The sequence below is a fragment of the Carcharodon carcharias genome, chromosome 12, assembly GCF_017639515.1.
Source record: "Carcharodon carcharias isolate sCarCar2 chromosome 12, sCarCar2.pri, whole genome shotgun sequence".
NCBI lineage: Eukaryota > Metazoa > Chordata > Chondrichthyes > Lamniformes > Lamnidae > Carcharodon > Carcharodon carcharias.
Window position 1 is genome coordinate 66,800,732 of NC_054478.1, and position 12,244 is coordinate 66,812,975.

General features: G+C 46.2%; 1 protein-coding gene across 1 annotated transcript in view; it reads right to left on the reverse strand.

Moving 5' to 3' along the window:
• upp2 (uridine phosphorylase 2) overlaps positions 1-12,244 on the reverse strand; it is a 60,732-nt gene that overhangs the window by 1,275 nt on the left and 47,213 nt on the right. Inside the window, exons 6-7 of the mRNA XM_041201097.1 lie at positions 1,283-1,492; positions 860-1,006 (exon numbers count right to left, since the gene is read on the reverse strand). Of these exons, the coding sequence (XP_041057031.1) occupies positions 860-1,006; positions 1,283-1,492 (357 nt within the window). The remainder of the gene's footprint in view (positions 1-859; positions 1,007-1,282; positions 1,493-12,244) is intronic.

Below are 12,244 nucleotides of genomic sequence, written 5' to 3' on the forward strand. Positions count from 1 at the left end.
TACTGCGTATTTGAAAATCTGAAACAAAAACAAAAAGCGCTGGAAAAACTCTACAGATCTGACAGCATCTGTGGAGAGAAAGACAGAGTTAACATTTTGAGTCCATCTGAGGAAGAGTCGTATGGACTCGAAACGTTAACTCTGTCTTTCTCTCCACAGATGCTGTCAGACCTGCTGAGTTTTTCTTGCGCTTTTTGTTTTTGTACCATAGAACTGTAGTTCAGTAGGAAACAAATGCACAGCCAGCACTCACAGTCCCCTGATCTCCTTAGCCCTGAAGTGACCAAGCCCTCCTGGAGCACAAGTTAAAATCTACCTCTTAAAATATCTCCCCTTAGAGTGATAGCAATGATGCCAAAATAAAAAGTTCAGTGGCATTAGTTTATGAAAAGGCTGAACGTATTTTTTTTAGCAAAAGCCAAGTTGCTTGAAATTTAGCTGTATAACCAAAGTTTCTTTCTGCTTCCTATCTAAGGAATCTTTTCATTCTTCTATTTGCTGATATTTGGAAATTACTCTTCCACTTTGATTGATAGCCACAATAATAATTTACACAGGCAAGTTTGTGTCTCTGACCAATGTGAGAAATTGGACAGGGACAAAAGAATCATATTTTGTCCTTAAATCAGTCAATTTAATACCTTGATTTAATAGCATTTTTGGGAGAACTAATTGAAAGATCGATACCCAATAGAGAAGAAAAGAAGAGCCAAAATACATAAAAGGAATTAAACTTATCAAAAACTAATGGGGCTTCAGGAATTCAAGTAACTGGGAGCTAATTCTTCCATTTTCTCAAGGTAATGAATTAGAATTTGTCAGCTAATCCTGTGCTTATAAATTTTGAAGCAATGCTTGCCTTTTAGATCACAACTATGGCACATAGCAGCAAAGACAGTGGACTCCATTTCAATGTTTCTGACACCAGCTTTATACGCTTTTTTCAAATACTCCAGTTTCTCTTCATTTGAAAATGAGCATAAAGCACCATCCAAACGTCCTTGCCCTGCATCAAAGAAACATATGATTTTGTCAAGTGTTAGGAATTAGCTGGTGAAGATTGAGCGAACAATGAATTCTTTTAAAATTCAATTAAAATAATTATGTTGCCCATGGGATCAAGGCTGGGTTATATACTTCCTCTCTGTGCTAACCCCAAAAATAACGTACTACATTGTTCATGGAGGTTTGAAATGTTATATTGTGATATTTTAATGTAAATATTGTTGCTTATTTAGTTTAGGTTTGCAGGGTATATCCTGTGATTTTGTAAAAAAATTACCTTCATAGAAATCATAGGTGCACATTGTGTTTCCAATGATAGTGGGATAATCAGCAATCTCATTGCCACAGTTCAGCAATTCTTGTGCTAGATCCTTGTCCAGTTCAGTGCTTCGGGTAATTATTTTTCCCAGGACCACTTGTTCAAATTGAGGTTGGAAAAATGAATCTACTGCTGTATCTGTAATAACCACAGTCCCAGGATCCAAACCTGCAGTACAAACATCAGTTCTCTAATAAAATGCCAAATAAGACATTTAATACAGTATTTTAAGAGAGGACAGGCCACCATTGTATATTGCATTATGTCACGCACTATCACTTTTTAATGTTAAATTTGCCAGTTGAAGCCCCCAACATGGAACCTCTCTAAATAGGGACACAGCTCTGAGATAGGTTCTGTGACCCTTACTCCAGTCTAGTGAGTCATCATGCCTAGAGCTTTGCCCTGCAAAATATACCCTTTTATGTTTTGCAAGATAAAATTCAAACCTATCTTTGTCTTTTTAAAAATCTTGCAAATGTATGTACTTTCTGTTCACAGTTTACACCATATGTATGTTGTACTTTTATGTCAATTTTTGATATTGAAATTCTTTATGGGCAGAATTTTACGGCTCATGGGCGGGTGCGTGTCCAACCCAATCGGGTGTGAAATCATGCGAGATGATGTTGGACGAGTGTGCCGACATCATCCCGCAAGCAAACAATCTTCAGGTTGGCGGACTCGAGCTGGCGTCAGACCTGCGCCCATTATCAATTAAAAGGCCACTTAAGGCCATTAAAAACCCAATTGATCCTAATTTTACATTGCCCATGTGATTTTGCACTCGTCGTATGGGCAAAACAGGCAGATGGGCAGCCCACATTTTGCAAAACCTCATCCAAGATCAAGATAAAAAGGGTCATCATCATTGTCATTGTGCATAGTGAAGAGTTTAGGAGATAGTTTGCTGCGGGTTGCTTATTTGAACTTGACAGCTTCATATCAGTTCTGAGCTTCAGTCTTAGCATTTCGAGGCTTAATTTTAGGACTCATTGATGCCTCCAAGGCCCCCGGAGGATTTTGACCATGTGGACCCTTCCAGCTATCAGGCAGCCTTCTGTGACCCCAGTGATGGGGATTGTGGTCTCCACTGGAGGCACCTCCTCTGAGCAGGAAGAAAAGGACAAAAGGGAGAGGAGGCCAGGTGTCCTAATGCAGCTTCCAGGAGAGTGATCTGTGGGAGGAGAGGCACAGGCACAAGGGGCGCAGGGCCAGCAAGTAGTACAAGGTGGAAGGGGTCACAGAAAACATCACTATCCTGTGTGCCAGGATTTACAGGCAGCGATGCAGCTACCTCAACAGTTCTGGGGTTAAATGCCAAAGGAGGCTCCGCCTTTCAAGGGAGACAGTGACCTCTGTTTGTCAAATGATTGGGCCTGAGATCACCTCCGACTGTGGGTGGACACCCCATGCCAGTGGCTCTGAAGGTCAGTGGCCCTCAACCTCTATGCCTCTGGTTCTTTCCAGGGGTCAGTGGGGGATCAGTGTGGAGTGTGCCAATCAGCTGTCCAGTTGCGTCAAGCTGGTGACAGACGCTCTGTTCAGGCAAGTAACAACATTATTTCCGTATGGACGAGGCCAGCCAGACTGAGCGAGCCAGAGGGTTTTCAGAGATTGCTACATTCCCCTGTGTCCATGGTGCCATTGACTGCACACATGTGGCCATCAAGGCGCCAACGGGTCAGCCGGGTGCATTTATCAACAGGGAGGGATTCCACTCAATGAACGTCCAAATAGTTTGTGACCACAAGATGCAGATTCTGCAAGTCTGTGCAAGATACCCTGGCAGTTCCACGTCTGAGATACTCCCAGGTGCCAAGGCTATTCAGTTCTCCAGCCTGACTGGATGGATGACCGCTGGGTGACAAGGGCTATCTGTTTAAAAGGTGGCTTATGACGCCTCTCCGCCACCCAAGAACAGAGGCAGAGCAGTGTTATAATAGGAGTCATATCTCTACAAGGACGGTGATGGAGAGGACCATAGGTCTTCTGAAGATGTGCTTCCGATGCCTGGACCATTCAGGAGGTGCACTACAATACCCCCCAGAGCGGGTGCTGATAGTGGTTGCACACGGCACTCTCCACAATCTGCAACTGGCAAGGCTGGACCCATGCATGGGCTGAAGAGGATCTTGAAGCAGCTCCACAGGCCACAGAGGATGAATCCAGTGGTGCGTCAGAGGAGCCCAGTGAAGAGAACACTGAGGGTGTGGAGGCAGACCTCTGTTTCCTTCAGGGAGGCAGGGACACCTTGATCCAACAATCCTTCAGCTAGATTGCCAAAGATCTGCTTCCACCAAAAGCAAGGGCTGCTGCCCCCAGCCTGGATGTCTGAAATGACCCTTTAATTTGAAGCCAAAGTCCATTCAGTGCCTGTGCAATAAAGTTGAGAGCCACTCACGTCCAGCATTCGATAGTAGCGTGTCCTGCACCAAAAAAAAGGGAAGCATTTTCAGGCCTTTAAGACAAAAGCAAAATTTTATATAATTTTGACACTCAAAACAAATGACCATTACCATATCTGGTGTTAATGTCTACATAAGTAAACATATAAACAAAACATGGCACAACAGATGATCACATGTGAACAGTCCCTCTTGTGCTCATGGTGCCTTAAACATAAGTTTATGAGTGCTGCATCTAGGTGTCCCCCACCACCCTGCCACTGCCACCTTCACTGGCACTGGCATTGGAGGCAGCCTGCTGACTATGCTGTCTTGTTGGCCTTGACTTTGCAGGTCATCCTCTGGCCAGTGGAGCCTCTGCTGGCTCCGCCTGGGAGGGAGCAGCCAGTGCCATCACAGCCTCATCAGATGCCACAGTTACTGGCAGAGGGGTGAAGGAGCACTCTGAGAGGAGCCCGCAGAGACGGCAAGCAGCTCATGTGCCAACATGAGGCCGCTCTGGACCTCCCTGGTCAGCACTGAATGACTGGCACTTAGCTAGGAAACTGGGTGTCTCATCCATTTCCCACACTGGCACTGACCACCTGAGGTCATTGCCTGTGTGAGAGCCTGCAGGTCTGAGCACAGCCCAGGAACCCCTGATTCTGTCCCTGGAGCTTCGTCCCCATGAGAGTCACCGGTCTATCAATGGAACAGTCAGTGCACTCGGTGATGAGAGTCAATGCAGTGTTGAAGTTCCACATGGACATCTCCACAACAGAGACCATGACACGCAGACCCTCATGGATCCCTGCCAGATCCTCCTGCACATCCGCTAGACATTCAGCATCTGCTGCCTAATGGACAACTCCAGAGCCTCATCCTCTGCCTTTGACTCAGTATTGTCCTTGCCTCCAGCAGTCCACCGGTTGCCAGCGCCCTGGGAACTCTCTGCCTCCGCCTGCTCCTCAAGCAAGTACGAAGTGCCCTCGTCCCTGTGCACTGACATTCTAGCCGCTGATCCAATGCCCACCGAGGTGCTGGTATCTGCGCTGGTGCCTGGTTCAGAGTGCAGGTGTGATGCAGGTACAGCTGAAGACTGGCGGTCCTCTGGCATCAAGGGTGGCTCCCTGCGATCCTGCATATGAGTGCGTGCTGGTGAATCTAAGGGAGAACAACAACATGTCATTAGTTTAAATTATCACACTGTCACTGTACATGCCAGGTGCCCTGATGAGATGATGGAGATCTGCATCATGGTGCCATTGTTTTTCAATGATCAATGAGGTCTCCAGTTTTGAGGCTCCCATAATATGAGACTACACAAGAATGTTTGCACAATCTGAAACTCTCTGTGCACTGCATTCTCACCTTCATCAGAGACCCTTGCCTCTTCACGACTGGCTGAATGAGGTAGGTGGTGACTATCCAGCTCCAAAGCGTCCATGTCAAATCTGGTCATGACTAGGAGGTTTGGGGGGCACCTGCCTGTCCTTGAGCTTGCTATGTTCTCCTGGAAGGACAGAGGAGCGTTGATTAATCCACTCTCTACTTGTAACACAATTGCAGCCTGATCAACCCCAATTGAGGAACACCTGGCAGGGCACATCCGAGTCTTAGTCATCGAGCTACAAGGCACTCAGTCCAAGCAACCAGGGCTCACCCCCTTGGCCAGCTTCGGCTCATTGACAGTTGGCACTCAGACACTAACACCCTTGAGCTCCACAGGGGCAGGCAGCGGCCAGCCCTTAACACTTATCCACACTGATCCATACCAACATGGTACTCACCCTTGCTGAGGGCAGTAGGTCGTTGGACCTTTTGTGGCCCTGGACCCATGTGTGCCTCACAATGTTGTGGCTGCTGACCTCGGCTGCCTCCTTAAAAGCTTTTTGGGTCTGATGCAGTGGCCTCTTCCTGCCATCCCTAGGAACAAGGGTGTCCCACCTGACATCTGCCTCCTCCATGAGGACCGCGGGATACTTGTCTGAAAAATGGGGCGCCGAGTGCCCACCTGACCTGCTCTCCCCGCCTGACGTCTCTAACCACTGTTGAGGCCACAGTTCCAGTCTCCAGACCACAGAATGATTCTCCCCTGGCAGCCTTCAGGGAGCTGCCTCTGCTGATGTTAAACCGCCTATCGGGTCACCATTGGCCCAACAGGCTCCTTCCCCCAGCCGCCCTTCCTAACCATTAGGAAGACATGTTTCACACTGGGAAGGCCTTAACTGGCCAGCCAGCGTGAACTTGTGGTCGTGGCTGATCATGTTGGGGGCCTGTTTCCCCAGCACTCCTCGACCCGCCGATCTTGTGGGGAAAAATTCAGGCCTATGTAAACACTTACATTAAAATTTCCTGTGTTGATAGTTGGTTATCATTGTTGATGAACAAATTGAATTATTCAAAATACTCAAAAAATTGTATTTTTCTTCTCGCTAACTAAAATGCTTTTTAAATGGCCTTAATAGGCCGTTGACAGTTCAGCAGGCGCCCAGCTGCTTCCGCCACACGCCTGCTAAATGAAATATTGAAATAACACGCGGTGATGTTGGGACACACACCCAATGTTCAAGCGATATTTAAGCTTGATGCTGAAATAGGGCGGATCAAAGGCAGGATAATGACTACCCTGGTCAGATCATTTCATGCTGTATATCAAAAAACTTATAAACGGGTCTAAGGCTGTCACTTTTGGCACTGAAAAGTGGCCAGTCCATCTCAGATTACCCTGGAAGGGCAAGGTATCTCAAACAATTTGAGGAACAGGTGAAGCTAGCTGTTTCACGCAGTTACTATGCAGTAGCAACATGAGTGGTAATCACCACTAACTGGATGCTGCTGTCAAGCTAAGAAAACCTTCTGCCTATCACACAGGCTGTCCACCAATATTCATTACAAGCCTACCGAATCCTACAGCTACCTCGACTACAGCTCCTCACACCCCGCTTCCTGTAAGGACTCCATCCCATTCTCTCAGTTCCTTCGCCTCCGTCGCATCTGTTCTGATTATGCCACTTTCAAAAACCGTTCCTCTGACATGTCTTCCTTCTTCCTTAAGTGAGGTTCTCCACCCACAGTGGTTGACAGGGCCCTCAACCATGTCTGGCCCATCTCCCACACATCCGCCCTCATACCTTCCTCTCCCTCCCAGAACCATGATAGGGTCCCCCTTGTACTCACTTATCATCCCACCAGCCTCCGCATTCAAAGGATCATCCTCCGCCATTTCCGCCAACTCCAGCATGATGCCACCACCAAACACATCTTCCCTTCACCCCCACTGGTGGCATTCCGCTGGGATTGTTCCCTCCAGGATACCCTGGTCCACTCCTCCATCAACCCTACACCTCAACCCCCTCCCACAGCACCTTCCCATGCAACCGCAGAAGGTGCAACGCCTGCCCCTTTATTTACCCTCTCCTCACCGTCCAAGGGCCCAAACACTCCTTTCAAGTGAAGCAGCATTTCACTTGCATTTCCCTCAATTTAGTCTACTGCATTCGCTGCTCCCAATGCGGTCCTCTCTACATTGGAGAGACCAAAAACAGACTGGGTGACTGCTTTGCGGAACATCTTTGGTCTGTCCGCAAGCACGACCCAGACCTCCCTGTTGCTTGCCATTTCAACACACCACCCTGCTCTCATGCCCATATGTCCATCCTTGGCCTGCTGCAATATTCCAGTGAAGCTCAATGCAAACTGGCAGAACAGCACCTCATCTTCTGACAAGGCATTTTACAGCCTCCGGACTTAATATTGAGTTCAACAACTTCAGATCATGAATTCTCTCCTCCATCTCCACCCCTTTCTGATCCCCCTTTTCCAATAATTTATAATTTTTAATTTTTTTAATATATATTTTTCTTTTCCCACCTGTTTCCATTACTTTTTAAATGTATTTCCATTCATTGTTTTATCTCCACCTTTCAGCCCATTTCGATCCCTTTCCCCCTACCCCACCCCCACTAGGGCCATCTGTCCTGCTTTCTACTCTTAATGTCATCATTAGCACATTCCATAGATAATATCACCACTGTCAACACCCCTTTGTCCTTTTGTCTATGACATCTTTGGCAAGCTCTTCTTTGCCTCCACCTATCACTGGCCCTCTGTCCAGCTCTACCTGTCCCACCCCCCTCAACCAGCTTATATTTCACCTCGTTTCTATATTAATTCTGATGAAGAGTCATACGGACTCCAAACATTAACTGTATTCCTCTCCGCAGATGCTGTCAGACCTGCTGAGTTTTACCAGGTATTTTTGCTTTTGTTTAAAGTAATACAAAACTGGGCAGACCTGCAAAAGCAGAAACAAACTGATGACATACAGAAAGTCCTGAATTGATTGGGAAACTGGACAGAGGGGTAAACGGCAGGAACCATTTAATTTGGACAAATGCATAAGGCATGCAGCTGGCAAAAGATAATAAACACTGGCCAGCTAAACTAAGAGGCATTAACCTGCCCTACAGGACTTGAACGGGGAGGGACTTTAGTCACTAAGTGGATAGATTATGGAAGTCATTGGCGCATTGCACAGCACCAGTAAATAAAGCAAATAGGTGCACAAATCTTCTGATCAGAGTCGGAACTGCAGTGACCAACGCTGCTCAGGTAGAAAACTGTGCACTGACCTAGATACGTTTAAAAGGAAAATCTCAGCAGGTCTGAGAGCATCTGCGGAGTGGAATACAGTTGACGTTTCGAGTTCGTATGAGTTCTGATGAAGGGTCAAACGGACTCGAAACATCAACTGTATTCCTCTCCGCAGATGCTGTCAGACCTGCTGAGTTTTTCGAGGTATTTTTGTTTTTGTTCTAGATTTTCAGCATCCACAGTATTTTGCTTTTATTTATGTTTAAAAGGCTGCGATTTCTGGTGCAGCAACCAATAGAACTCCGTCGGCGGAGGAATTCACGCAGAGAGCAGCGGAGAAAATCAATTCAGAAGACAACTTTTTTTAACGGCACGAGCTGTTGGAAGGTGAGTTTAAATGTACAATGAATGTTAGTGCCTGGGTGATGATTGGTTGTTTGTGAATGCATGAATGGGTGAGTGGATGAATGAGTGAATGGATAGGGTTGTAGGTTAGGTAGGGTGGGTGGGTTAAGTGGGTAAGTGGGTAGGGTGGCAGGTGAGTAAGGTGGCAGGTGGGTAAGGTGGTAGGGTGATAGGTGGAAAAGGTGGTAGGTGGGTAAGGGAGTAGGGTTGCAGGTGGGTAGGTTGGAATGTGGGTAGTGTGGTAGGGTAGCAGGTGGGTAGGGTGATAGGTGAGTAGGGTGGCAAGTTGGCAGGTGAGTAGGGTGTCAGGAAGGTAGGGTGGAAGGTGAGTGAGATAGTGAGGTGGGTGAGTGTAGTAGCTGGGTTGGATGGTAGTTAGGTCGGTTTGGGAGGGGTTGTTAGCTCAGGGGCTAGTTAGAACGGGGCTAAGAGCAGGTTGGTGGGGGTAGCTGGATGGTGGTGGCTAGTCTGTTGGGGTCAGGAGAGTAGTCACGGCATGTCCGGTTGAGGATGAGTCAAGGGGTAGCTGGGAGATCGGGGTGGGGGTGGGGTTGTAATTGGGTGTTGAAGGTGGAGTCCGTGGGGCCAATGTGAGTGGGAAGGTGGAGGATTGGTTGTATAACTATACAGGAGTAACTATCCAGGAGTTAGGCTAGGATTTATCTGTCTAACATTTCCTGAGTAGCTATCCATTAAGTAAGTTGGAACTCTCCAAAGTTTCGGAGGGTTCCAGGGAGCAGGGGAATTGCCCTTTGGAAGTTCAAAATTCAGGCAATTCCCATGGAGTCAGAGCGTTGGGTTTTCCACAGGGTTCCTGATGCGCATCTGGTTCATACATCCAGTCTCCAATGATCTAAAGACCAAAAAATCTGGGCCAGGATCTTAAACTGTCGAGCCACAGGAATTTTTTTTTTGCTTAGAGCACATAACATAACTTAGGAAATGATTCTGGGTTTGTACAGTGTGCTTCCCTGGCACCACCTGGAACATTATGTATAATATATATATAATTATAATTCTTATCATGGTGTTATGGGAAAGGCATAGAATTAAACAATACAGGATAAGGCCATTTGGCCCAACTTGCCTGTGTCAGCTCTTTGATGGACCTATTTCAGCATCAAGCTTGCATGATGATCAAGTAGCTTGGGCCCTAATTACAAGGTTGTCAATAAAACCTATCTTATATTGTGTGGAACTGTAAGAATTTCAATATGTATATTAACCAGTGGAGGTAGGCTTGTGGTAGACCAGTAGAGAACCCCCTGGCAGATTTCTCAACTAGTATGTCAAGGAAGGGGAGTTCATTAACTGCTCCATTTCATAAGTGAATTTGAGCACAGGATGGAGCCCATTAAGACATGTAAGAGAGCTGGGCATACAGGGGTTCCCATAGCAACACCATCTATTTGGGCATACATGGTGTCATTAAAACTGAACTTAACTGCGTGAGTTGCCGGGTTCATGAGCAGAATATTGCTGTTGGCATGTGGGGGTGGGCCCGACATGCCGATGCGTAAAATGACATGTGATGATGTCGGGCATGTGTCCCAATATCATCCCGTGTTATTTCGATATTTCATTCAGCAGTCGTGTGGTGGAGGCGGCTGTGTGCCCGCCGAACTGTCAACGGCCTATTAAGGCCATTTAAAAAGCAATTAAAGTTGTTAGCAATGCTGCCCGTCCAACCTTAAGGTTGGCGGGCAGGTGAATAGCCGAAGCAGCCTTCACGTTTTTCAGGAAATCTCATCCACGAGCGGAATGAGGTTTCCTGAAAGTTTTATAAAATGATTATTTAAATTTTGCAAAATTCACAAACATGTCCCAGCTCATGTGACACTGTCACATGACGGGACATGTTTAAATAATTTTTTACTTCCTTTATTAAAAAGTTTTATTCTCAACTTAATCTCCCTGAGGTAGTTCCATGCCTCAGGGAGATCACGGCGCTCTTTCACATGCATGCAAGAAAGTTAGCTCACTGCTCAAGATGGTCAGGAAATTGAATGGGTTAAATACAACAAGAAAGGAACAAAACAATATTTTCAGAAATACTTGGAAAAGACTGTTATGGCCATCCTTTATAATACAATCCAATGCATCACTGATGAAGACATCAAGTAGGGTGTATGACAACAGATAATGTTGTCTCACTCTTCTTTGGAGAGATATTAGTTCAAAGCACCTCTCATTTACTCCATTGTGGACCTTGGAGCTGGAGTACATAAGAACAATAGCAAGAACTTGATTTCTAATGTGCCTTTAATGTAGTAAAATGTTCCAAGGCACTTCACAGGAGTTATATTAAAATAAAGTTCATACCGAGCCACAGAAGACGATATTGGGATAGATGACCAAATGCTTGTTCAAAGAGATAGGCTTTAGGGTGCTTCTTAAGGGAGAAGACAGAGGTGATTGGGCATAGAAAGGAAATTCCAGAGTCTAGGGCCCAGACAGCTGAAGAGATGACTGCCAATGGTGAAGTGATTACAATGGAATGCAAAGCAGGCCAGAATTAGAGGAGTGCAGAGATCTCAGAGGGTTGTAGCGCTGGGAGAGGCTACAGGGATAGGGAGCAGTGAGGCCAAGGATTTGAAACAAGGAGGATAATTTTAAAAATAATAACAAAAAACTGCAGATGCTGGAAATCCAAAACAAAAACAAAAATACCTGGAAAAACTCAGCAGGTCTGGCAGCCTCTGTGGAGAGGAACACAGTTAACGTTTCGAGTCTGCATGACTCTTCAACAGAACTTTTTCCTTAGTTGATGGGTGAATTGGACTTGGTGTGAGTTAGGATCTGGGCAGCAAAGTTTTGGATGAACTGAAGTTTATGTAGGGTGGAAGATGGAAGACTGGTCATTAAAGCATTGGAATATGCAAGTATAGGGATAACAAAACCATGAATGAGGGATTCAACAGCTGATGAACTGAGGCAGGGGTGAAGATGGGCAATGTTATGGAGGTGTAAGTAGGTGGTCTTGGTGATGGAGCAGATTTGAGGTTGGAAACTCATCTCAGGCTTAAATAGAACACCAAGTTTGCAAATGGCAAGTTCAGCCTCAGATAGTTGCCGGATGAGGGTTGGATTGGTGGCTAGGGAATGGAGTTCATGGTTAGGTGTAAAGATAACGGCTTTGGTCATCCAAGTATTTCATTGGAATAAATGTCTGCTCACCTAGGACTGTAAGTCAGACAACAGCATGACAAATCAAGACAATGGAGGGTCAAGAGGGGTGGTGATGAATTAGAACAGTGAGCTGCCAATGGAGATGTGGAACCTCTCTGTCACATTCTGTAATGATATTGTCAAGCGACAGCATATGGATGAAAAATGGGCGGGATGTCAAACTTGGTTCTTGGGGATAGAGTAGGCAATGGTGTTGGACTGGGAAGAAAGGCCATTATAGGTGTTTCTCTGGCTGTGACTGGATAAATAAGAATGGAACCAGTCGAGGGCAGTGCCACCCAACTGAACAATGGTGGAGAGGCATTGGAGGATGATGGTGTGACCTACCATGTCAAAGGCTGCA